Source organism: Scyliorhinus torazame, chromosome 21 (assembly GCF_047496885.1).
Source record: "Scyliorhinus torazame isolate Kashiwa2021f chromosome 21, sScyTor2.1, whole genome shotgun sequence".
NCBI lineage: Eukaryota > Metazoa > Chordata > Chondrichthyes > Carcharhiniformes > Scyliorhinidae > Scyliorhinus > Scyliorhinus torazame.
This window is the reverse complement of record NC_092727.1, coordinates 12,102,461-12,130,331: the sequence shown is the minus strand read 5'-3', so window position 1 is coordinate 12,130,331 and position 27,871 is coordinate 12,102,461. Positions and strand designations below refer to the sequence as shown.

Sequence of the window (27,871 nt, the reverse complement as noted above, 5' to 3'; positions counted from 1 at the left end):
CTCAAAGAGCTGAATTGTCTACTACTTCTGCTCCTAATTCCAATGTTCCAAATTCCTGCTCCAAATCTACCTGTGACGATGACGTCTCAGAGTACTGTCACAATGTTTACCTGCACCCTCCAATAGCACAGACATTCACCCCAGTGTTCTAGAGTATGGTCAGGGTCACAACCTGGTGAGCACCTTGCAGACATGAGTCCCTGGTTAAGAGGGTGTGACAGCTGAGGCCGGTGACATTACTGGAGACAAAGCCCTGCTGAGCCACATGCAGATTTTTGGGAAACAAAGAGATTAAAGGATTTGGGCCAAAGGCAGGTATATGGAGTTAGGCCACAGATCAGCCATGATCTCATTAAATGGTGGGGCACACTCCAGGGGCTGAATGGCCTCCTCCTGTTCCTATGTTCCAGATGACAAGTTTCTGGACCCAGCAATAAGAGACATGCTGGAGATGCAGGGACTTCAAGGGAACTTCAGGCAGAGACACCAGAGGCCATGTGCAGACTGGGCTGAAGGCTGGAAGAGTCCATCCGCGTTCTATCTGCTACTGTGGCACCAGCATCAAGAATTGGGCTGCCTCCATGAAAAGAGTAGCTACAGCTTTGGATTCCCAGGTCCAGCAGAATGGCTGGCAGATAAAAGCTTGGACTTCACTCCGTCGCTCCAGCCATAATTGCAATGCAGCAGTGGCTGGGCAAAGGGTGGACTCCTTCCAGTTGCATCTTCTCAAGGGGTCAGGCTAGTGCCATCGTTGTGCCATCCAACAGGAGGAGAGGCAGCAAAGCATCCCGGGGGCTTCACCCACAACACTCCAAGGATGCCCTGCCTCTCAGCCTCCCCGCTGCCAGCAGCCCCATTAACTCCAGCAGGTCAGGTCAAGAGGGTGTACCTACATTGGTTCAAGAAACCCTTAGCAGGATCGGGGCCATCTAGATCTAGGGCTACCAGAGGACACCTAGCAATGTCCTCACAGTCAACAGGGCATTGTAGTCACCATGCTGTCTACAACTCAGTTGTAGATATTGGATCTGCACATAAGGGCACAAAAATGGCATCATTGTAAATATTAATCATAATTGTAAATATATGTATAATTGCACCATGTTAATGTTTGTTGTATTCTCATTCTGCTGCTAGTTGCTGAAATTATCTCGAGCATCAAACTTCATTCTTGAATACCCGGATTTGATATGGACCTGTGCAATCACCACTTATTTATTCATATCATTCACTATGCAAGGTATAAGGATGCTGAGTTGTAAAGAGGGCATCTTTGGGCATCACTGTTGAAGTTGAGATCTTGGTATGAATCTGGCTACCAAGCAGGTACTTGGTCACCCAATTAGGATCCCTCTGAGAATTCTAACCCTCCCCGGGTAGCCTCCACTAATCCTTCGACCTTTGCCCAGCCACTGCTCCACCCTTCCCTGCTAAGCCTGTCTCCCTCCCTTCCTTTCTTGCTTATCCTGCATGCAACTTGCATTTCCACCACCAGGTCTTCAGCATGATCTGGCATTGACAGATCCTTGCCATAGAGGACAATGCAGTGACGACTCACCGGTAGTGATGGAAGTCTACCTCGACAGGTGCCACTTCAGTGCAATCGTTATGTAACGTAAATGTGAACGCTGTAACCTCTCGCTGGCAGATGACTTAATTTGGAAGGGGCACTTAATTCTGGCAAGCTCGCCTTTTAATTACATGCAAAAGGGCTTCCCGACACTTCTTGTTGGGAAACTCAAACTGCTTTTAAAGTCCCAAGAATGTAATTGCAAATGTTCATCCTAGTATAAGGAAACTGATTTTTGACCTATTTAATTAAGTTCCCTCCACCAGTCAAGATTCCCTAAAGAATAGAATCATAAAATGGTCACTGCTCAGAAGGAGCACATTTGGCCCACTGTGTGCCAGTTCTCTGCAAGAACAACTTACCTAGTGTTATGATCCCCACCGAGGACGGTAACCATTAAAAAGGTTTGAATTTCCCAGTAGCTAACTCAGTGGATCACACAAAAAGATTCCACAGTTTAAGACTTTTACTGCAACAACACATAAATAAAAATAATATTTAATAGTGTCAGAAGTAGGCTTACATTAACAGTGCAATGAAGTTAGTGAAAATCCTCTAGTCGCCACACTCCGGCACCTGTTCGGGTACACTGAAGGAGAATTCAGAATATCAATTCTGAAATTCACCTAACAGCATGTCTTTCAGGACTTGTGGGAGGAAACCGGAGCACCCGGAGGAAACCCAATGCAGACACTGGGTGAACGTGCGGACTCCGCACAGGCAGTGACCCAAGTCGGGAATTGAACCTGGGACCCTGGAGCTGTGAAGCAACAGTGCTACCCACTGTGCTACCGGCAAGTGCTGCCCACAATGGAGAACGGGCAGGAAAGTGGAGCTGAGGCAGAGAGGAGATCAGTCACAATCGTGCTGAATGGTGGAGCAGGCACGAGGGGCTGAATTGACTAGTGCTACTCCAAGTTCTTATGTTTCTAAATGTTGCATTCTAGAAATAAGTTCAAAGCAACTAGAACATACAGTGCAGAAGGAGGCCATTCGGCCCATTGAGTCTGCACCGACCCACTTAAGCCCCTACTTCAATCCTATCCCCTCACCCCAATAACCCCTCCTGACCTTTTTGGACACTCAGGGCAATTTAGCATGGCTAATCCACCATAACCTGCACATCTTTGGACTTTGGGAGGAAACCGGAGCACCCGGAGGAAACCCACGCAGACATGGGGAGAATGTGCAGACTCCGCACAGACAGTGACCCAGCGGGGAATCAAACCTGCGACCCTGGCGCTGTGAAGCCACTATGCTACCGTGCTGCCCAGAACTTCCAGCTCTTCCACCCCCTTTTCCCTGCCACAGTAGCTTGTACGTAATAATAATAATATGCACTGCAGCGTCCTTCTAAAATCATTCCACTCAGCCTGAGTCTTCCAGTTCTGATGATACCGTTCCATTCAACTGCATGACCTGTGACAAATATTTTGATAATTTTGTGTCACCACAAGTGAACTATACCAATTCTTTTTTTTCCTTTTTTTAAAACAAATTTAGAGTATCCAATTCACTTTTTCCAATTAAGGGACAATTTAGCATGGCCAATCCACCTACCCTGCACATCTTTGGGTTGTGGGGGTGAAACCCACACAAGCGCGGGGAGAATGTGCAAACTCCACACAGGCAGTGACCCAGAGCCGGGATCGAACCTGGGACCTCGGCGTTGTGAGGCAGCAGTACTAACCACTGCGCCACAGTGCTGCCCGAACAATACCAATTCTAAGAAATGCAGTGTTTTTCTACGCTTGCTTTACCTGTCAGACCAATTTTCAATGCAGTAGTAAGGGAAACTTTCTCTTTGTTGCTCCATCCATTGCATCTTGAAGCAAGAAAATCAAATCAGCCCTTTCCACTGCATCAAGGTGAACAGTTCCAACTTTCCACATTGACCTTAACACCTTCTCCAAACAATGGTGTTCATTATTTTCCCCTATATAATAGGTAGTTTTGTGGAGCTGCTGCATCCACTAAGAACTTAATTAAAATGGCCCCAAACTCAGTTCTTTCGGATAATACATCAAGAGAACTTGCACTTCAATCCGCTTGAACAATGTAAGGTATTAATCAGTTAGCAAGTTAGTCGTTTGTATCAATATCATTTTTTCATTATTTACCAGTTTATCTCCTGAAGAATCGTTCATGGGCAGTCTGGAATATCATTGTAAGTGCTGTCCATTGTAATTGAGGGTGATCAGCATTGTTGGACCAAGTAGCAGGATCAAGAGAAGTAAGGGCTTTTAAGAATACACCTGAACATACATACAAATATAGGAACTAGGAGCAGGGGTAGGCATTAACGTTGACAGAAATCCTGCTCGGCTGGCGATCAGCAGCACCACCCACGGCTGCAGGCTGACTGACAGGCCTGGCGGAATTTCCCCACGTGGAGATCAAGTACACCATCCAAAGGTCAGACAAGGGCTCCCACTAAGCTTGGGGGCCATTCATTATCCTGTTCCAAAACCTGTTCGAGGTCAACAGTGACTAGGAAACGGGGAGGGGAGAAGAGGGAGGAAGATAATAAGGGAAGGCACACACAAGAGAAAGGGGCAGAGGGGGGAAAGGGAGGGAAGGAAATCCAAGGGAAGCACAAAACGAAGCACGGGGGGCAAGGGGAGGAGGAAAAGGGCAATGCAGGCATCCCCTCCCACCACAACAAAAACTAAAAGCCCCAGCAGAAAGACGCGGAGTACAATACGGGGTGCCCAGGGCAGGCAGCAACACTAAGAGAGGAACTAAACTACCAACGAGTGAAGGGGAGGAAGGGGGGTCCTCATGGGGACCTCATGTAAAAGCTGTAGTAAATAAGACACTAACTTGTTTGTAAATACCAGATACACATGAGCTGTTACTCTGTAAAAACCGGGAAACTCCAATAAAAATATTTTTTAAAAAAATAAATATTTAAGATTCACGAGAACAAAGAAAAAAGAGTCTGATTAAAGTTTCAAAAAAATCAATTTCAACTCCCAGTTCTAATGAAAGATTATTGACCCTGTAGCCATGTAAAATGGCTGCGTTCCGATTAATCTGGCCAAAACCCAGTTTAAAACGGCTAACCCGAAAGACTACTGGGAAAAGCAGCCAAAAAGACACAATCAGGCAGCTGCAGACAGGTTTGCAGCTTCAGCTCGGGGAACGTAGCCCAGATCGATACTCAGGGCTATCAACAGCCCATCAACCCAGTATCCGCAGTTTCATTCAGGACTGTTTACACCTAATCTACTCAGACAACCACAGTTAAATCGGCTATCCCCGGGAACAATTGCAACATATTAGCAATTGAATACCGGGCCAGACCTGTCGGCGCCTGCAGTGGCCGAAACAAAGACAGGTGAGTGACCACCCCCCGATCGAGGAATCACCTCACCATTGGACACATCAACCCCAGAGACTGGGGACAGAATCCAATCACTTGGGACTCAGGGTGAAGGGCCGCCCCGGGAGGTGGGAAGACCCTGGGCCCTAGAAAAGTGAAGGTCCAAGTTCAGAGCTCTCTCTCTCTCATCTTCGCCTGCTTGAGACCTTCGCAAGACCAGCCACCGTGTATTGTAAGTTTGAATCCAACGATCGCTATCCGGTAGAGACACCGAGCCACCGACCTGTAGCAGCCTTTTGAATCCCGGGGGCCAGATTTTATTGGACAAGCCATTCGTTTCCCTGACCTGGTGGGCTCTTCCTAAGTTAAGTATTGGCCAGTAGTGATAGGTTTGTTATATAGAAAGTAGTATTAGGGTATTAATATTGCTTGTTGTATATAATAAATGACCGTTGTTTTAATCCTTACTAAGCGGTGTGCTGTATTATTAATCATAACCTGAACTTGAACCACGTGGCGGTATCATAAAGATACCTGGCGACTCATGAGCAAAGGTGACCTAAACAGAGCAAATAGACTAAAGCTAGAAAGAGCAACATAATTAACTCTGCTTCTCTCTCTCCACAGATGCTGCCTGCCCTGCTGAGTTTTTCGAACATTTTCTGATTTTAGTAGAATGATTTCCATTTCTCTCTGCGGCTTGGCCTTTATTCGCTATTCACCGCCCCTTAATGCACTTTAACAGTCTGACTGCACTTGAGGGCGAATAGTTGCTAATTAAATAAGATGCTCAAGTCATTTTCACCTTTTTACACTGTAGCGGTAGTTTATCACAGGATCAAGGCACGGGCTAAACGCGACATGGATAAAAAAGGATGGATGATATGAAAGATATTAAGGACAAAGAAAGGATGCATAAAATTCAGAAATGGGACTTGCAATAACATTTTCAAACGTCTAATGATCTAGCCGTTTGCCTTCTGGTCACAATGGTACATCTGTAGCTACCGAAAATAATTATCTTCAAGAAAAGATAATTGGTCCTGTAGGAACTATTGAGGTATTTTCCCCTTGTCCATAGCAGGGAGAGGATTCTCCTGAATCGCCCACTTATAGTGGGTGAGGAAACCCTCCCAAGGATGCAGTATGGCTTTAGATCTTTCAGAGGAGCCTACAATGTAGTCTTTGTTGCCAGGCAAATCCAAGAAAAATATTGAGAATAACACCGCATCGACCTGATCATAGCACTGAACTCTGTAAATCACGAGGGTCTGTAAACTGTGCTGCACAGATTTGGATGTCCAAGAAAGTTTAGCTTAAGCCACAACTGTCTTGAGTGGGAGATCTGAAACAGATACTTTCAAAGTCCAGACTGGTATCATGCAAAGCTGTGTTATCGACCCCATACTATTCACAATCAACCTGATCATGGCTATTCACCTCATTAAAGGTCAACCACCCTCTGGTGTCAGTGTTAAATACTATCGAAATCAGTGTGTCCCAAACATTAAAATCCTGCAAACCCCTTTCATGAAAATGCCAAATTGCATGATACCCTTTGAAAGATTTTCCTGCGATTTTCTCCATTACCTAGGTACAATCTGATTTTTTTAAAAACTATTCCATGGGCTACACCCACATTCCCCAGCACACCATTAACGGTCCCGTAAAGCTTTTTAGAAGCTGAGGTTGATGGGTGAGCGATTGAAGCAGGACTTGGGAGAGAGACTGAAAGTGAAAGTAAATAATAGAACAGCAGCAATCGTTGGTCAAATAGCCTGTCAATTGGGATGGTCATTTATCACTCCAACTCAAGACACGTCGACTACTGGATTTGTCCCACAAACTCTCAAAAACATTTCATGAACCCTCCACGTACCCCACTTTGTGAACCACTGATCTAGATGAAATCACGACAACCTTCGTGGACTGCATGTCGAAACTTAACTGACCAATATGCATGACCTACAGTTTGCAGATGACTGCAGTGTTCGTCGCTGCCCTTACATCAGATTTAGAAGCCACTTGTAATCTCTTCAAATCTACAAACACGAAACTGGTCTGTCCCGGAATGTATCCAAAACGAAACTCACATCAACCCCATTCCTAGACAGCCAAATATCAGCCATACGTGGTGATGGAGAGATTCTGGAACATGTTGAGTATTTCTCACACCTTGGCAGACATCTCTCTCAAAAAGCCACCATTGATGAGGAGATTCTACACCGGATCAGTTTTGCCAGCTCAGACATCCTTCCACAAAACACGGCAGCGAGTATTTGACACCATAGGGCTCCACAAGTCAACAAAAGTTCTCATGTACTGAGCTGTTGTCATACCATGCTCCAGTATAGCAGTGAAACCTGGACTGAGCATCACCGACACATTAGAGCACTAGAGAAATTCCATCAATAATGCTTCCGTCACATCCCCCTGGATTCAATGGGGGATTGTCAAAGCTCGTACCTTTCTGGAAACAAGCTCCACAAACATTTGGCAAAACACCTGCAAACTCGACTTCGATGGAATGGAGACTGTGGGCACAATTTAACTAAATGAGAACAAAGACCCATAGCAATCACGTTTAGCAATGTGTTTCCTGGCGCTCACAGCGCCGAGAAACACAACGCTATCCATCGGCACTCGAGTTAGATGGGGGGCCTCAGTGGGGAATGCACGGCTGAGGCCGCACATTGCCCCGTTTTCTGCACTGAGGAGCTCCACTCACTGGAACTCCTCAGTGTAGCGGGAGATCAGGATGCCATTTATAAATGCCGTCCCGATCTCTGGAGCTCCTGATGTGACCCCCGACTCCCACCGCACCCCCCCCACCCCCACTCCAGCCCCAACTCACTACGAGGGGATTCCCGGGAACCACTGCACCCCCCTCCAACACCTGCGCAGGCATCCCTAACCCAAAATTGCCAGCTTGGCACCGCCAGAAAGCTCAACTCTCAACTGCACGAACCTCACAATCCACAACCAAATTCCCAAGATTACCTTCCTCTCTCCAAAGTCCACATGTTGTCACCTGCAAATTTGAACCTCTCCAATCAGGTGTCCTCACTATCACAACATTGAAATGGACGCTAATAGGCAGCATGGTGGCGCAGTGGTTAGCACTGCTGCCTCACGGCGCCGAGATCCCGGCTCTGGGTCACTGTCCACGTAGAGCTTGCATATTTTCCCCTTGTTTGCGTGGGTTTCGCCCTCACAACCCAATGATGTGCAGCGTAGGTGGCTTGGCCACGCTAAATTGCCCCTTAATTGGAAAACATGAATTGGGTACTTTAAATTTAAAAAAAAAAGAAATTGGCTCTAATCCATGTTACAAATCACATGCTGTCTGCCTGTGACCAGGCTGCACTCTCACTCTTCATCTTTCTCAATTTCTCGAAAGCCTTCTCATATAGTGGATCCACAATCTTCTGCCAACATCTTTCCTGCATTGTCCAGCAGAGTTGCTTCAGGCGCTATGTCCTTGTGGGCTCTGTTGACAGATTGCTGGTCGGCATTTATATTGTATTTCTGTTTATCGCTGCGATTGGAAATAATTACCTATTGTGACCAGAAATCTTCCTTGACTCAATTGCTGGATGATACTTCTAACTAGGGGTTGCCAACTCTGATTCAATCAATCCTTGGATGTTTCACCATATGGCCTCCCACTTCCAAATGCCTAACCCAGTCAATTAACATATTCTTGTCTCTATTTTATTTTTATTAGTAATAAACAAAGGTGTGTTCAAAGAAAATAAAAAATGATTTTTTTCCCCCCAGGTTTCTCACAGTAATGTTTGGGAGATTCATCTTTAATTCCTCCAAATTAAAGGACAAACTTGGAGAGTTAGCCAGCTTAAGTTGTGACAAGCCAAATTTGTAACTGCAGCAAATCATTTTTCAAATCGCGAGAAAGCTGTTTTATGCAAAAATGGCATCCAATGCAATGACATGCAACAAAAATGAATTATATCAAGTCCCTTGTTGTTTCAGGCGTTGTAATGTACGTGTTATTTTTGATGTCGCTGCATTATTATTGTTATTCACCAAAATACTGTAGCACCAAAATATAAATCACAATGTTCAAGCATCTGTCATTTAATTTCCTGAGTGCAATTTTTAACTTGGATGTCTATTTTTAGCAGTTTATTCAATACTCTGACTATTTTTAAAAAAATATATATTTTATTCAAGTTTTTTGGCCAAACATAACAATACGTAGTGTTTCTTTTGCACAACAATAAAGCAATATAAATAACCGTGGCCAGTTTTAAACAAATAAATAAGTAATATATAAACAAAAACAAAAAAACAAAACTAAATGGCAACTGCCTTGTCCAAAATAAATACTCTCCAAAAATACAATCCAACAAACAATTACATATACCAAATACCTATACATATACAATAACATCCCTGAGAGTCCGTCCGATTCCTCCGCCCCCCCCCCCCACGGTAAATCCTCTATCTCTCTGCTCTGCTCCCCCGGATGCACCACAAATAACTGACTTTTCCCCATGTTCAGTTTATACCCTGAAAAAAACCCAAACACCCCAAGTATCCGCATTATCTCTGGCATCCCCTCCGCCGGGTCCGCCACATATAGCAACAAATCATCCGCATACAGAAATACCCGGTGTTCTTCTCCCCCCCTAAGTACTCCCCTCCACTTCCTGGAACCCCTCAGTGCTATGGCCAGGGGTTCAATCACCAATGCAAACAATAACGGGGACAGAGGACATCCCTGCCTCGTCCCTCTATGGAGCCGAAAATAGTCAGACCCCCGTCCATTCGTGACCACGCTCGCCATCGGGGCCCTATACAGCAACTGTACCCACCTGATATACCCGTCCCCAAAGCCAAATCTCCTCAACACCTCCCACAAATAATCCCACTCCACTCTATCAAATGCTTTCTCGGCATCCATCGCCACCACTATCTCCGCTTCCCCCTCTGGTGGGGGCATCATCATTACCCCTAGCAGCCTCCGTATATTTGTATTTAGCTGTCTCCCCTTCACAAACCCAGTTTGGTCCTCATGGACCACCCCCGGGACACAATCCTCTATCCTCATTGCCATTACCTTGGCCAGAATCTTAGCATCCACATTCAGGAGGGAAATGGGCCTGTATGACCCGCAGTGCAGCGGGTCTTCAATACTCTGACTATTAGTAGATTAACACAATAATGGTCTGTGCACAAGAAAGCCAGTGATTCTTCTAGTCCATTCTTGAAAACATCCCATCTGATCCTTTCGTAGGATTCTAGAATAGTCCTGCATCATTTTGGTTTATTGTAACAGAAAAATCTGCCACAACTGGTGGTTGAATCCTAGTTCCTGAATACAATACCCAATAGGAGAGCGTTCCTGAATCAAAATTCTGCAAACCCTTTATGACCTTTAAAGACTTTTATCAAGACCGCATTTGTTTTCTCCAGAGTAAAGTTCCAAGGTGAAATCATCTCATAACTCAGCTCTTCACAATTAGCAAACAATCTTAAAGCACTCGCTCCAACAATTCTTCATATTTTCTACAATAAACCAAGAGGTTCTTCCAGATTTGGTATTGCCAAGAGCACAAAAAACTCCAACATCACCTCATTAAACTTGTACTTTATTTAGCATCTTCCCAATCACTGACCTAACCTTCCTTGACCCTGGAGAACTTCCTAACTCCTCCACAGATAGTGCCCCTACAGTGCAAAAGGAGGCCATTTGGACAATCGCGTCTGCACCGATCCTCCGAAAGAACACCCTACCACGGCGTAATTCCCCACCACCACCCTCTCCATCTAACCCATAACCTAATCTACCCGCACATCTTTGTGATCCTAAGGAGCAATTTAGCATGGCCAATCCACCTAACCTGCACATCTTTGGACTGTGGGAGGAAACCGGAACACCCGGACGAAACCCACGCAGACATGGGGAGAACGTGCAAACTCCACACAATCACCCAGGCTGGAATTGAATCCGAGTCCCTGGCGCTGTAAGGCAGCAGTGCTAATCTCTGCGCCACCCCATGGTCCTTCACATCTTCCCGAGCAAGACAAAGTTGTTTAATTTCTGATTCCAAAGATAGCACTTCCATCAATGCATCATTCCTTAGTACAGTACTTAAATGTCTTGGATTATGTGCTCCAGTCCTGGCACAAAGCTGGAACCCACAAAACGCGACCTTAAGAGGTGAAAACGCTACCAAGTGAAACACACTTAAAATTGTTCACTTTTTAAATGTTGACTTTTATCCATCAGCTCCAGATTTCTATTTACGCTTGGTCATGAATCACAAGAGTCAGAGTTTATATTTTCTCGCTCCCTCTCCCACTCTAATTCATCTGTGGTTCAGATTTTTCTCTTTTTTAAAAAACCAGTGGATGGAATAAAGTGATAAATTACCCATTTGTAAAACTGCATTCAGCTGACCATGGCACATTTCAAATCAACTTTTACAACATGCAAAATCAGTAGACCAGTTGCTGACAAGTTACCCACATAAAAACCACAATCTACTTGCCTCACCGGTTTATACAGGGACTTGCTCTGAAGGCTCTCAGAGTAGATTGCTATTTTAAGACCATAACTTATCAGTGGCTGCTCCAGTGATTGTTAAGTTGTAAAACTTGATCTGGAAGGCACCCGTCTGGCAGAATGCCATTTACTTAATTCAACCTCTTGCTCCTCCACTGGGATTTCAACAATAAATTCTGAATTATAGAAGGCTGCAAACCCAGCTGCCTTTTGCACCAACCCGAATAACCTCATCATAGTAAAAGACTTAGAGTATCAGGTGTTTAAGAGGCAAACACTTTGATGCATTGGACAGACCTTTTTCATGATTATGGATGGCGGGGACAAAGCGGGTGTCCTGGCCAACGTTCCCCCTTCGATCAACACCATTAAAAGCAGAAAACAATTTGTTACTGACATTTATTAAAAGGTCAATAGTGAGCTGAAATAGGAAGGCAATCCTGCCACTTTATAAATCATTGGTGCAACTGTGCACAGTTCTAGTCAGCTCAGGGGGGGGGGGGGGGGGGAATTGCATTTATTTAAAGTCAACTAAAGGGTAACCAGAGTGTGTGGGAAATCGATGAGACTGACTGGGGGTGAGGATGGAGTAAGCACAGAGCGCTGATTCATTCAAAAACAAATTAGAAAAATTTATTTCTGGAAATAACATTTTGGCACCCGACAAATGAGTAATTTGAGACGTGACATGTTGGAAGCTTAGCAAACTGAGATGGAATAGGTAACTTTGGAGCCAAAGAATTTCATTCCTTGGATGTTTTTCTTGCCTCATGTCAGTGTCTGTTGTAGACTAATTTTTAGACATTTGATTAACGAACACTCCATTACTGTTATATCGTAAGACTCCCAGGATGAAGGGGCTCCCAGGGGCTGATTTAGCACAGTGGGGTAAATAGCTGGCTTGCAATGAGGAACAATGCCAGCAGCGCGGGTTCACTTCCCGTACCAACCTCCCCAAACAGGCGCCGGAAATGTGGCGACTAGGGGCTTTTCACAGTAACTTCATTGAAGCCTACTTGCGACAAAAGTGACTATTATTATGATATTATTATTACGAAAGAAGGCAAACGAGAAAGATCTGGGGGGCGGGGTAGATATTGCTCGGCATGTGCCAGTTTGTTGTGTATAATGGGCATCATGCTGGCAACTTAAGCAGTGGAATGGTCACCGCCAAATCTACATGGGCAATTGGGCCACTGCTAAATTCATCAGGCCTAATCTTTAGGTGTCACAGACAAACTGTATATATTGCCTGCTCAACGATCCCCCTGGAAAATCTGTCTCTGATGGGCAGAGCAGGTGATGGTCTGTCCCACTCAGGGCTGATCAGCTGCTGACGTGGCCATCAGAGAAAGAAAAGACATCCTTCTTCGACAAGGAAGATGGTCAGGACTTACTGCCTGTCCTGGCCAGCATTCCGCCTTTCCCTCCCACCCCACTAACCCTCGTTGCCCACTGCAACCCCATCCTCAGAACTTAACTTCCACGAAGCGAGCAGCCCCAACATTTATCAGCTTGGATATCCAAGCTCAGAATGATCATGCCAAAAAAGTCAATAAGGTTCAAGCCAGGGCTGGACGGGGGCTTTAGGAGGTGGCAGCGGGCAGGGATTGACAGATTTGGTGATCTCTTCATTGAAGAGGGTTTTCCAAGCCTGGAGAGATTAGAGGAAGAGTTTGAGTTACCGGCTGGGAACAGATTTCGGTACCTAGAGGTGCGGGACTTTGTCCGGAGGCAGGTTCCAAGCTTCCCTCGCCTCCCTCTAAGGGGACTGCAGGATAAGGTGATGTCAAAAACAGGGGTTGGGGAGGGGAGGGTTTCGGAAATATATACGGATTGATGCAGTGGGAAGGGGTCCCAATCGGGGAGGTGAAGAGGGAGTGGGAGGAAGAGTTGGGAGGGGAGTTAGATGTCGGACTATGGGAAAAGGCCTTGAGGAGAGTCAATTCATCCTCATCATGTGACAGGCTTAGCCTGATCCAGTTCAAGCTGGTCCACAGGGCTCATATGACTGGCCCGGATGAGTAGGTTTTTTGAGGAGGTGGAGGACAGATGTGGGAGACGTCTGGCGAATCACGATCACATGTTTTGGATGTGTCCGAAGCTGAGGGGATTCTGGCAGGGATTTGTCAGAGGTTCTGGAAGGGAGGGTTACTCGGAGTCCAGAGATGGCAATGTTTGGGGGGGGTCGGAAGATCCGGAGGCCCAGGAGGGGAGAGAGGCTGGCATTTTGGCCTTTGCCTCCCTGATGGCCCAGAGATGGATTTTGCTGGGATGGAGGGACTCGGAGCCTCCAAAGTCAGGGGTGTGGGTCAACGACATGGCAGGGTTTCCAGGCTGGAGAAGATTACGTTTGCCTTAAGAGGTTCAATTCAGGGGTTCGCTCGGAGGTGGCAGCTGTTCATCGACTTCTTTAAGGACCACTGGCCATCAGTGGTTGGGGGGGGGGGGGGGGGGGGGGGCATGGCATTGTAGAATAAGGATAGTGAATCTAATATATGGGCAGTCAGGTGGTAGGGCGGGGCGGAAGTTGGGTATGCTATTGTGATGTTGTTGCGTGCGTCGGAACGCTCTGTTGTTTACAATGTTTAAATGTTAAAATTATAAATGCTTCAATAAAATGTTTTCTAAAAAAAAAAAAAATAAGGTTCAAGTCCCAACTTTAGGCCAGCTTTGGCCTCCCATTGATATGCATGTTGCCTCTTCAGTATTGAGTCTGTGCCCAACTAGCCGTTTGTGGCACTTTTAATCAATTAGCAAACACAGGTACAAACTAACACGAGTTCAAATACCTTGTTCATTCGGAATGTAATTCTCATCATAGTCCTCTTCTAGGATTAACTGGTCCCCTATCCGCAGTGCACTTGCTGTCATCTCAGTTTGAAGGTATGACAGTGTTCACCTTAAGAAGGAAGAAGTATAAAGTTACATGAATGGGGCCATAACAGTAGTATTAAAGGAATAAAAACATTTCAGCTTGTTCTAATTGCTCAAATGACTGCTCAGGGTCAGTGTGGTACAGGTGTAAGAATCAAGGTCAACAAAATACTCTGCAGAAATAACAGCATTGATAAGAGTATTCACCATTTTATGAAACTTCAAGGAAGGTGTCACTTCCAGACTTCTGTACTACGTAACTACCTCTCCAAAGGTCCCAAGCACCCTGATTAGCGATGACCTCAGGCTGGTCACCAAGCACCTAACCTAAATATGCAGAACGATATAACCACAGATGATGTTAACTACACTCACACGGATGTATTGCAAAAACAGGATGTATTCCATATGAAACCATGGTGTAAGGGTGTAAATATTTTGCACAAGACAAAAAGTAAAAATAAGTTTTATTCCATAATTCAAATTTAATCATCTACCGTGGTGAGATTTGAACCTGGAATCCCAGAGCTTTGCTGAAGGTTTGTAGTTCAGAATCATAGAATTACTACAGTGCAGGAGGCGGCCATTTGGCCCACCGAGTCTGCACCGACCCTTTGGAAGGGTACCCTACCTAGGATCAGGACACCACCCTATCCCCTTAACACAGCAACCCCACCTTTTGGACACTAAGGGGCAACTGATCACCTAAAGTGCACAGGCGTGATTCTCCGCCGGCATGATTCTCCGTTTTGCCAAACTCCACACAGTCACCCGAGGCCCGAATTGAACCCGGGTTGCTGCAACTGTGAGGCAGTTGTGCTAACGACTATGTCACTGTGCCGCCCCAGTTCAGTGACCTGTACTACTAGGCCACAGGAGGTGTACCTTCATCACTCCTCCAAGAAATTGAAACCATTAGAAAGAACTGTAATTGTAAACAGTTGTATTTATATTGTGCCTTTCACAACCTCGGAATGAAATAAAACCCTACACAACTAATTGAGTGCTATTGAAACGTAATCTCTTTTGTAATGCAAGGAACCACAGCAATAAATTTGCACTACAAACAGTAACAGGTTGAATAACTAGATAATCTATTTTCGTGATGTTGGTAAGGGGATAAATAGTGGCCAGGGTACACTGCTTATCTTCCAATCAGCATCAAACCTGCAACCTGCCCGGTTTGTATGTGTGGGCTTCCCAGTGCCTTAACCAATTAAGCAATTAAAAGAGCCCTAATCATTTAATTTTTAAAAATGAGTTCAATGAGGGAATTTGCTCATTAACAGACTCCACATGGAATCTTTCACACACAGAAACAGCGCAGCAGTACCACAGAATTGAATCCATTACCTCAAAATTAAAAGACCATCATATAGTCATAAATCATGATCGCTTGGAAGATGTGGTCGATTTAACAAGTTTTAATGAAACGAAACGTACAAATTCCTTTGCTGGAAAATGTGGGAAGAACAAAAAGCTTATAAACAGCTGTTTCCACATAGACATGTCCTTGCCGCTTCTGATGTCAAAATAAGGTTCACGCAAACAATAGGATTAAACAGGATTTGCTAGGTTACACGGATTGTGTATCTAGCTGTCCCATGCACAAATTTAATACAGATCGCAGAGTTCTTCAGAATGTCTGTTAGTCAACATTCAGGATTCAGTCATGGATGCTGGAGTTCAGAGACATTCACGAAGATGTCTCACTTTAAAAAAAAGTTGCCAGTCAAGCCGGTTTGAAATTGATCTTGACACGTTTTAGGAGTTGGGTTTGAACGAAAAGCTGAAGAGCTCCGTCCACAATGGAACACCCATTAGGAACTACAGAAGAAACAGGAACTATTTTTGTTTCGTACCTCCATTGCAAGCTTAGGACAAGCTGAACATGCAATCTGAAGAGAGGAATTATAGACCATGGTATGTTGAATAAGAGAACTTGCTCTCTTAGCAATGCATTACCACCAAGAAACGAGAAAAGCTGATGCTAATAAAAATTTGCAGTCAAAACACTGCATTTAGTTAAAAAGGCAAAATTCAACACACAGTGATGCAGGAGGTTTGAATGAAATTCCGTTTGCTTCAATAGCTTGGATTAAAACGCAGCCTGATGAGCATCTCTTCTCTCTGTCACTGGTAGATCCAAGCACTCGCATTCCAAGCATTGTCTGGCATCTTTGAATCTGTCTATATATATGTTTCTGGAACATGCCTCTTCATTCACCTGAGGAAGGAGCAGCGCTCCGAAAGCTAGTGACATCGAAACAAACCTGTTGGGACTTTAACCTGGTGTTGTAAGACTTCTTACTGTTCTCACCCCAGTCCAACGCCGGCATCTCCACATCACTGGTAGATGTTTCACATAGACAGACAAGTTCAACCCAGATTCTCAGATCCTTGCTGTATTATGGGTTGGGGTTCTGACGTCAGAGTCAAATGGCGGTCTTCGCCCCGCACGGTGTTGAGCAGTCATCCAACAGTGCGGCAGCCAGTTATTGCAGGTAAGGGAGAGACAGGGCACCTCCACCTTGAGGCACTCTCTCGACAAATTTGAAATGAAAATGACCACAACTGCTGGGCTGCCACTGTGGAATGGCCGCAGCTGTGGTCAGGTAGGCAGGGAGGACCTCAAAGCCTGAACAAAATGCTGGCCAGCTCCATCTGGCACAGGAAGACTGCCTCCAAGCATCTGCACTGTTCCTGACGCTGCGGGAAGTCCACAGGCCAATTGCCAAATTCCAGCCAACCTCCGATAATTGGCCTTCAAATTACCTCAATTTACTACCGCCATTTGAGGGTTGGCAGCCTTTCCGCCCCAACTAAGCCTCTGGTAAAAGGGGGGGGGGGGTGGCAGCAAACCAGGATGCTAGCCGGCCGCACCAAATTATGCACTTGTCCGCCTCTATATTGGGGCAAGAATTCAGAAAGTCAGTGAAAATGCCACAGTGGTACAGCAGAGGGTGCTGTTGAGAGGTTGAGGCATGGTAGAGCTTTACTCAGTACCAGCGTGGTTGAGGTTGGTATCAAATAGCGTTGCAATGACAGTACTGAAGTGCTGCTTAACATCAAGGAGCATAAAAATTTACCAGAAAAACAAGAATCACTCACTGCCTGAAGGGTTCATCACTATAAGCAGCTTTCTTCTGTTGGCGGTAACTCCATCCCTTTTTAAAGAGCAGTTTAAATTTATTCCTAAAATGATTGATCTTGGCTATACATTACATGCAAATTAGGAAACTCATCTGATATGATAGCTGAAATACAAAATTAACAATTCCAGGCCAATTACAGTTATCTGATGGATGTACTTCTTAGCTTTGAAGATTGTCGGTCCAGTGGTTAGCACAGCTGCCTCACGGCGCCGAGGACCCGGGTTCGATCCCGGCTCCGGGTCACTGTCCATGTGGAGTTTGCACATTCTCCCTGGGTCTGCTTGGGTCTCACCTCCACAACCCAAAAAGATGTGCAGGGTAGGTTAATTGGTCACGCTAAATTGTCCCTTAATTGGGAAAAAAAGAATTGGGAACTCGAAATTTATATGTTAAAAAACAGCTTTGAAGATCGAACTGTATAAAGATGACTTCATCTAGCATAAATGTTCGTCAGTTTTCAACATCTAGCTCTATGCAACTCCTTGTGCAAATACTGTATATAGGATAATTTATTGAAAGTCATTTAAAAACACACAGTAAATGTTTCCAAGTACATGCAGTCCAGTTAGGTCCTCTACACAGAAGTTAGACCAGCTCTGAACATCAGAACAGAAAACAAAGGACGATAGAGTAGCGACCCTGGGAGAACTCACAGAGAGGTTCCAATTACCAAGAGGAAATGATCTGAGATACATTCAGGTCAAAAACCTCCTCCGTAAGGAAACAACGATGTACCACCAGATACCGGGATACTCGCTAGTGGAAGGGAGAATCCTGCTCAGCTGGCGATCGGCAACACCACCCAAAGCTGCAGACTGGCTGTCCCATCTGGCGGAATTTCTCGGGCTGGAGAAAATAAAATTTGCCATCTGGAGGTCAGAAGTGGGCTTCCACGTTCACCAGCTGTTCCGAGATCTATTCGTAGCCAGCAACCAGTAACGTAAGGGGGTGGGTGGCGGTGAGTCACAAACAAGCCACGGGATAAAGGCGAGAAGGCAAAAGGGTCATCTGGACTCAAAACGTGAGCTCTTTTCTCTCCCTACAGATGGTACCAGACCTACTGAGATTTTCCAGCATTTTCTCTTTTGGTTTCAGATTGCAGCAGCCGCAGTAATTTGCTTTTATACAATGCTGCAGAGGACTGGTCCGAGGGCAAGCTAGAGCCAAACTAAACTGACACTGCGGGAAGTCCACAGGCCAATTGCCAAATTCCAGCCAACCTCCGATAATTGGCTTCAAATTACCTTAATTTACTACCGCCATTTGAGGGTTGGCAGCCTTTCCGCCACTTGTAAATTTGTGCTCTGGTCTGGCCATACTAGAGATTTTAACTGTTGTATGGGGGGGGGGGGGGCGCGCAACCACAGCTGGCGGGAAGACACTTGCCTGTAAATACATGTGCTGATTTCTGCTTGCCATTTTTACTTTCCTTTTTCGCAGTTTTATGAGTCGTGACATACAGGATGTGAAGGCCCGATAAAAACATTAAAAAAAAGAACAGAGAACAAAACACTGCAGATGTTGGAAATATTAAACAAAACCAAACACTTGAAGTACACAGCGGGGCAGGCAGCATTATCAGAGAGAACGCAAAGTATGTTTCAGACCCTTTTTTAGAACAGGTTCTAAACATTATGCTTTCGATCCAGTCCCAATCCAGGAACCAAAGCGCCAAAGCCTTGGCTGAGATTCCACTGCAATACCGAGGGAGTACTGTGTAATATCCCGCACGGGGCTTACGGGGTGGGAATGATTATCTTCCCCGTGACCCTCGCGGAATATGAGCACCCCCGCTGAGGGGCAGGGGTACTCTATTAACCTCTGTATATAAGGCCGGCCAGTAAGGCACCAACGCGGAGAAGGAACCCAGTAAGGATCATCCAGGTATTGTGCATGTCGTTCTTGTAAATAAACAAAGTTATTTATTTTACTCGGTGTGGACTCCCCTTGTTCTTATTAAATGCTGCATCGTCATTGGTCTTTGGGGAGAGACATTATACCAAGGCCTTCTCTGACTTAATAGAACCCTCCCGGAGTCAGAGCACTCAGAGTTAAACAGGTTGCAGTATCTTAATCAACCTGAGTGCACAGTACAATGAAGTCGGGGCCAGGCTAATGCGGGGCAAAACACAGGAAATATTGGGGGATTTTTTTTTGAAGTAACATGTTGTTATGATAGAATCCCTACAGTGCAGAAAGAGGCCATTTGGCCCATTGAGTCTGCACCAATGATGGAAGCAGATTCAAAAGTAACTTTCAAGGGGAACTTATATACACAGTTGAAGAGGGAAAAAGTATAGGGCACTGGAGTAAGAGTGGGGGAGTATGACTAGTTGGGTATCTCTTTGAAAGAGGCAGTACATGCATGCTGGCCAAATGGCCTCCTTCTGTGCTATTTCATTCTATGTGCTCTGGTAATATTTTGAAGACAAGCAGGGGTGTCTATGCCAATATTTATCCCTCGAACAACATCCTTGAAAAGGTGATTATTTGGTCATTATCTGCTTGCGTAAATTAGCTGCCACGCTCTCTTCATTATAACAGTAATTACACTTCAAAAGTACTTATTGGCTGCATAGTGTTTTTGGACATCCTGAGGTTATCAAAAACACCAGATAAACACAACCCTATCTGACACACTGTAAATTCTATGATTCTATGACATAAAGCTTTCTGATGGTGCAGTATAATTTTCTGACCACATGGGGGTGCCAAACCACAACATGGTTTCTGGGCAGACAGCTATCATGTATCAGTTTGCTTTCTGTTTAAAACAGCAAGAGGTCAGAGTGGGACCGGTTAAAACAGCTAGTCGGCTATATCCAATCTGAGAGTTCAGAGCCACATTAGGAAAGAAAAAATGAAAAATCACAAGAAACAGTTAAGTGATTGTTTGGTGAATATTTTGCTCATCTATCTTCAAAGTTAGTGTAATTTGTTTGTAATTGTCAGGTTTCATGAGTATTAGTAAACATTGCTACTGGTAATGAAGCTGATTGGGAGTATTACAGTTTATTAATTAAGGAAGAAAATAATTAATTAACACAGAATTAAGATGCCAGGGCAGGAAATGTGTTGTGACTGCAGGATGTGTGGGCTCTTAGATGCCAGTGCGATCTGGAGCAAAGGCATTTGCAGTTGAGCGTCTACGGCTTGAGGCACACTCGGCTCAGAGTCACTGAGCTGGAGTCGACCTGCAGACGCTGTGATGCATCAGACGGAGGCAAGTTGCCGGGTCACTTTGACACAGAAAGCAGTCATGCCCCTGAATGACCAATGGTCAGAGGGACAGGAGGGCATGACTGCATGTGAGACAGGGACGAGGTTGAAAGGGAAGAGTGTTAGCTTCTGCAATTGTCCAACAGGCTTGGGGGTTCTTGCAACCTGCATGTATAAAAGTGGTGTCTGAAAGGTCGATGAGCAAACTGAAAGTTCAGGTGCTGTGTTGCCTGCCCAGTGCCACGATTCGGAACATCTGCTCTGGTCTAGAGGAACTTAATGTGGGAGGGTAAGGATCCAGTGGCCATGGTCCATGCAGGTACCAATGACATGTAGAACTAGGAGAGAGGTTCTACTGAGGGAGTATGTGCAGCTTGGCGCCAAATTAAAAAGCAGAACCGTAAAGTTCCGGATTACTACCTGAGCCATGAACAAATTAGCAAAGGGTAAATAAGATTAGAAAAGTAAATAGCGGTTAGTACAGTTGCTTCACAGCTCCAGGGTTCCAGGTTCGATTCCCGGCTTGGGTCACTGTCTGTGTGGAGTCTGCACGTTCTCCCCGTGTCTGCGTGGGTTTCCTCCGGGTGCTTCGGTTTCCTCTCACAGTCCAAAGATGTGCAGGCCATGCTAAATTGTCCTGTGTCCAAAAAGGTTAGGTGGGGTTACGGGGATAAAGGGGATAGGGTGGAGGAGTGGGGCTTAAGTAGGGTGCTCTTTCCAAGGGCCGGTGCAGACTCGATGGGCTGAACGGCCGCCTTCTGCACTGTAAATTCTATGATTCTATGATTCATGGGGCACTGTCACCAGCACTAGGTAAACCTGTACCACTGGAATGGTCTTCACCTGAACCGTGTGGGACCAGTGTCTTGGTGAGTCACTTAACCAGGGTGGCTTTGCACTAAATAGTGAAGGCAAGGGATCAAGTTTGGGAAGATGTGATAAATAGAAAAGACAAGGCAGGAGACCAAGGTAGCAATAATGGAAATGATGATCAGATCATGGCAGGAAGGGACAGCGTGTACAAACCTAAGACTGCACAAACAGATTCGGCTAGAGATTACAAAAATAGTAAAAATACAGAACTACATGCTCTTCATCTGTATGATCTGAAATGTATGATCTGATAGCCATTACAGAGACATGAATGCAGTCTGACAAAGACTGCAAGGACATTTAGGAAGGATAGGACCGTAAGAAAAGGTGAAGTGGTAGCTCTGTTAATTAAAGATTACATTGGTACAATAGAGAGAGATGCTGTTTGTTCTGAAGATCAAAGTATAGAATCAGTTTAAGTTGTGATGAGAAATAGTAAAGATAAAAAGTAATTTGTTGCAATAGTTTATAGGTTCTCTAACAGTAACCAAACTCTAGGTCAAAGATTTAGGAAGGATTAAAGGGGTCTTAAGACAAAGGTATGGCAATAATCATAGGGGATTTTAATCTACATATAGATTGGATGAATCAGAATGACAAAGATAGCCTAGATTATCCATTTATAGATTGTTTTGGGACAGTTTCTTAAGAGTAATACGTTCTAGAATCAACCAGAGAACATGCTATACTATATTTGGTAATGAATAATGAGACATGATTAATTAAGGACTTCACAGTGATGGTACCTCTAGGTAGCAGTGATTAAATTTCACATTCAAATCATATTCAGAGAGAGAAGAGTGGATCTAATACTGCGTTTTAAACTTAAATAAGGGCAATCTTCAGGACATGAATGCAGAACTGGTTAAAGTGAATTGGGAAATTACGTTAGAATTAGAATCACTAGAGTGCAGAAGGAGGCCATTCAGCCCATCAAGTCTGCACCGACCATCCAAAACAGCACCCTACCTAGGCCCACACCCCACTCCAGCCCAGTAACCCTACCTAATCTTTTGAATACTAAGGAGCAATTTAATCCATCTAACCTGCACATCTTTGGACTGTGGGAGGGAACCAGAGCACCCGGAGGAAAGTTAAGCCACACTTGGAGTATAGTGTTCAATTCTGGTCGCCACACTACCAGAAGGATGTGGAGGCTTTAAAGAGGGTGCAGAAGAGATTTACCAGGATGTTGCCTGGTATGGAGGGCATTAGCTATGAGGAGAGGTTGAATAAACTCGGTTTGTTCTCACTGGAACGACGGGGGTTGAGGGGTGACCTGATAGAGATCTACAAAAGTATGAGGGGCATAGACAGAATGGATAGTCAGAGACTTTTTCCCAGGGTAGAGGGGTCAATTACTAGGGGGCATAGGTTTAAGGTGAGAGGGGCAAGGTTTAGAGGAGATGTACGAGGCAAGTTTTTTTACACAGAGGGTAGTGGGTGCCTGGAACTCGCTGCCGGAGGAGGTGGTGGAAGCAGGGACGATGGTGATGTTTAAGGGGCATCTTGACAAATACATGAATAGGATGGGAATAGACCCCGGAAGTGTAGAAGATCTTAGTTTAGACGGGCAGCATGGTTGGCACAGGCTTGGAGGGCCGAAAGGCCTGTTCCTGTGCTGTACTTTTCTTTGTTCTTTGTCCACACAGTCACAGGGATGTCTGTGTGGAGTTTGCACAGTCATGCAAGAATTGAACCTGGTTCCCTGGCACTGTGCCTTTAACGGATAGGTCAGTAGAGACGCAGTGCCAGATATTTAAAGAGATATTTCAGACTATTTGGAAAAGATACATTCCAGTAAGAAAAGCTCTTAAGGGAAGGAAGCACTATCCATGGCTAATTCCACAAAGATGAGTGGCAGGTCAGAAGATTGGATGAATATGAAAGACAGCAAAGAATTACTAAAATATTAACAAGGAAGGAGAAATTAAGGTCCAAGAAAAAGCTAGCTAGAAATATAAAAACACAGTTTTTACAGGTCATTAAAAAGGAAATGTAAATAAAGTGAATTATGGTCCTCCAGAGAGACTGGGAAATTAATAATGGTTAATAAGGAAATGGCAGATGAATTGAATAAATATTTTGCCTCTGTCTTCAGTGTAGAGGATACAAAGAACATCCCAGATATAATTGTGAATCAGGAGGTGAGAGCAAGGAACTTAAAACAATTACAATTCCCCCAGAAAAGGAACTAAGAAAATTAGTAGAACTAAAAGTTGACAAGTTTCCAGTCCTGATGGACTTCATCCTAGAACCCTAAAATAAGTGGCTACTGAGATAGAAGATGCATTGGCTTTAATTTTCCAAAATTCCCTAGATTCTGCAAAGATCACATTAGTTTGGTAAGTCGCAAATGTGACTCCTCTTTCAAGAAAGGAGACAAAAAGCAGGAAACTACAGGCCAGTTAGCTTAACATCTGTCATAGGGAAAATGCTGGAATCTATTATTAAGGAGATTATAGCAGACAGTTAGAAAATCTCAATGCAATTAGATACTAATCAATGAGGCATTGTGAAAGGGAATCATATTTGACTAATTTATTGGAGTCTTTGAGGAAGTAACAAGCAACTTGGGAAAGAGGAACTTGTGGGAGTGGTGTTCATTTTCAAAAGGCATTTGACAAGTTGTCACACCAAAGTTTGCAACCCAAAACAAAAGTTCATGGTGTTGGGGATAACAAATTCGCATGGGCGGAGGATTGGTTAGCTCACAAGAAATAGAGTCATGATGGATCATTTTCGAGTTGGCAGGGTGTAACGAGTGGTGTGCCCCAGGGATCAGTGTTGAGACCTTAACTACTTCAATTTATATCAATGAATTGGATGAAGGGACAAATTTAGAGTACCCAATTCTTTTTTCCTATTCAGGGGCAATTTAGCATGGCCAATCCACCTATGCTGCACATCTTTGGGACCCACGCAAACACGGGGAGAATGTGCAAACTCCACACGGACAGTAACCCAAGGCCAGGATCGAACCTGGGACCTTGGCGTCGCAGCGCTAACCACTGTGCCACCGTGCCACCCCACAGTTACTAATTTTGCTGATGGTCCAAAGATAGATAGCAGAGTAAGTTGTGAAGAGAACACAAGGAGCCTGCAAGAGAAAATAGATAGGTTAAGTAAGTGGGTAAAAAGTTAGCTGATGGAATATGATGTGAAAAAATGTGAACTTGCTGACTTTTGTAGGATGAGTAGAAAAGTAGCATATTATTTAAATGGAGAAAGACTGCAGAACTCGGAGGTACAGACGGATGCCCTGCTAAGTGAATCACAAAATGTTGGTATGCAGGTAAGGAAGGCAAATTAATGAAGTGTTGTTCATTGCGAGGGGAATGGAATATAAAAGGGATGTTTTGCTTCAGTTCTACAGGATGTCGGTGAGACCATATCTAGAGGACTGTGTACAGTTTTGGTCTCCTCATTTCAGAAAGGATAGAAATGCACCAGAAGCAGTTCCAAGAGAAGGCTGACCTGACTGGTACCTGGAATGGTGGGGTTATCTTATGAGGAAAGGATGAGCAGACTGGGCTGCCAGAATGTCCTCACTGACTCCATAGGTCAGTCAGACAAGAAATCACAGTCACTTGGGACCATGTCTAGAATTCTTTGCTGCTGGTGAAACCCATTTAACATCTTAAATACCTAATGGCTCCATGATAGCAAGTTACTGTGGTAAATGGGGGAAAATAATCCTTTAATTTTAAAGGAATATATTCATTTTTGGTGTCTAGTTTGTTTTCAAAATTTCTTCACGCAACAATCAAAAATTGGATTATCTGCATTTGATCTCACATAATGATGCTGAATAAAAGATAACTAAAATTTCGCTGCTGGTGCATGGGAGCTAGGTCTGCGGAACTAACTTGTACTGTTCTCTTGCATTTAGGGTTTATAAGCATTATACATCGGAGGCCATTTTTGCATTAATATTAGCTAACATATTGCCCAGTACTCACATGCAGCATATACTAACACTATGATAGTGCATCACAGCACAACCATGAATGTGTGTATGAGTGCTACACACAAACTACACTGTCACATCAGCACTAGAGCACTTGACAACCACTGAAGAACTGCATTTACTACGCCCTACACCAGCGCCCCAACACACGGAGGTCAACTGCAATCACAAAGACTTTGTGAAAAATGGGTCTTCTTGGTCACAGATCTGAAAGAATCTGGTAGATTTATTCTGTTCTTGATGCTCTCGGTTGAAAACGGTGGTTTCCTGCCGCAAAGGATTAATATCGAAACGGCTGCGTTCCTAAATTCTAAAGAATACCACCACCTGGAGGTTCCCCTCCAAGTCACTCACCCCCCTGACTTGGAATTATATCGCTGTTCCTTCACTGTCGCTGGGTCAAAATCTGGGACTTCCTCCCTAACAGCACAGTGGGTGTACCTACACCTGAAGGACTGCAGCGGTCCAAGAAGGCAACTGACCACCACCTTCTGCAGGGTAAGTAGGAATGGGCAATAAATACTGGCCTAACTCTCATCCCGCAAATTAATTTAAAAACATTTTTTTAAATAAAATTTGCTTGGTACACTTTGCAGCTCCTGGGCGCCCTTTTCGGCGCTCTCCACCGCTGAAGTCATTTCCAGCGCCTTTTTAAAGTTAACTGATTTAGCTAACAATTTTCTCCATATCACTGCACTGTTTACATCAATCTAAATCAGTCCCTGAACATGTCATTCACCACTGACACAAAATCACATTGCTTTGCGACGTGTCTTAGCCTTGCTACGAAGTCTGCAATGATTTCCCCTGGGCTTCTCCCTGTGGAGTCAAACTTGTACTTTTGTAATATTACTGAGGGCTTATGGTGGTATTGCTCCTTTGCTAGTTCAACGTGCTCTACAAATGTCTTTGCATCGGGAGCATCCGGGGACATTAAACTTCGGATTAAGTTATGCGTCTGGGTCCCCCATGTAGTCAGCAATATAACTTTCTTATCCTCCCCCTCTATTTCATTAGCATGGAAAAAATATTCTAAACACTCCACATGCTGTACCCAGTCTTCTGTAGTAGTGTCGAAAGCTTCTAATTTTCTGAAGAGAGGCATGAATACTAGTCCAAAGATATGCAGGTTCGGTGGATTAGCTATGCCAAACTGCCCCCGTAGTGTCCAAAGATGTGCAGGTTAGGTGGATTACCCTTGATCAGTGCTTTACGGGGATAGGGCCTAGGTAGAGTGCTCTTTCGGAGGGTCAGTGCAGACTCGATGGGTTGAATGGCCTCCTTCTGCACTGTAGGGATTAATGGATTTCAATTTTGCTCTTCTGCAGGCTGGGTTCGACTGGACTTGTTCGGCATCTCTTGCAACTGAACTTTCCTTCAAAATTCTTTCTTTGTTGCAATCTGAGTCGCTGTTGTTCTCCCAGTCGCCAAAGTAGTAAATACAATAATTGTCGACCACCAGTTAGCTAACTAATGATGGGTTTATTATTAATACAAACTATAAACAGAGCACTATAACTGATGTCTTCATACTGAGTACGAGGACCACAAAAAGAACTGGCTGCAAAAGCCAACACTTTGCATCAAGATCGCCGCGTTCGTTCCCCAGTAGACGATCGGATAACATGGCTCTTCCGGTGCACACACCCATAATGGGGCTTGCTACCACAGCTAACAAATGCGCAAACTGATAAACTCACCAGAGCAAACAGCACACACTAACGAGAATGATGTGGAGATGCCGGCGTTGGACTGGGGTGAGCACAGTACGAAGTCTTACAACACCAGGTTAAAGTCCAACAGGTTTGTTTCGATGTCACTAGCTTTCAGAGCGCTGCTCCTTCCTTCACCCGAGGAAGGAGCAGCGCTCTGAAAGCTAGTGACATCGAAACAAACCTGTTGGACTTTAACCTGGTGTTGTAAGACTTCGTACTGTACTAACGAGAATGACTGAGAACGTACTGAAGGACTGTGATATCACTACGTTGGTGACAATGACCATGGCTCTGATTCCCCAAGGCGTCAAGATAATTGTCTGTTATTAAGTGTAGTCGCTCATTGGGTGGTCCCAAACCAACAGCTGATTTTAGATAACGTAAATAAATCTAAGTAGCTTAGTTGTGCTGATGTAGCTTTTACTAGGCTTGCATTTCTATAATTACATTTAATGTAATTACGTTTACTTAATTATTTATAATTAAATTAATTGTGCCACAATGTCTGCCAATTCATTCATACTTTGTAAAAAAATATATACCAATTGTCACTTTCCCATAAATTTGGAATTTTGGTGCACAAACATTTTTGCTCTTATCACTATGGATATTTTCCTGAGAACCCCATGAAACAT

General features: G+C 44.5%; 1 protein-coding gene across 5 annotated transcripts in view; it reads right to left on the bottom strand.

Annotated features, from left to right (window-relative positions):
* Positions 1 to 27,871, bottom strand: part of LOC140398169 (centrosomal protein of 164 kDa-like) — a 321,180-nt gene that overhangs the window by 267,447 nt on the left and 25,862 nt on the right. For 4 of the 5 annotated variants that reach the window (XM_072486508.1, XM_072486509.1, XM_072486510.1 and 1 more), the window contains exon 3: positions 14,220 to 14,329. In XM_072486508.1, coding sequence (XP_072342609.1) covers positions 14,220 to 14,301 — 82 coding nt within the window. In that variant the 5' untranslated portion in view covers positions 14,302 to 14,329. Of the gene's footprint in view, positions 1 to 14,219; positions 14,330 to 27,871 lie in introns of those variants that run through there. The other variant, XM_072486513.1, reaches the window with a different exon arrangement.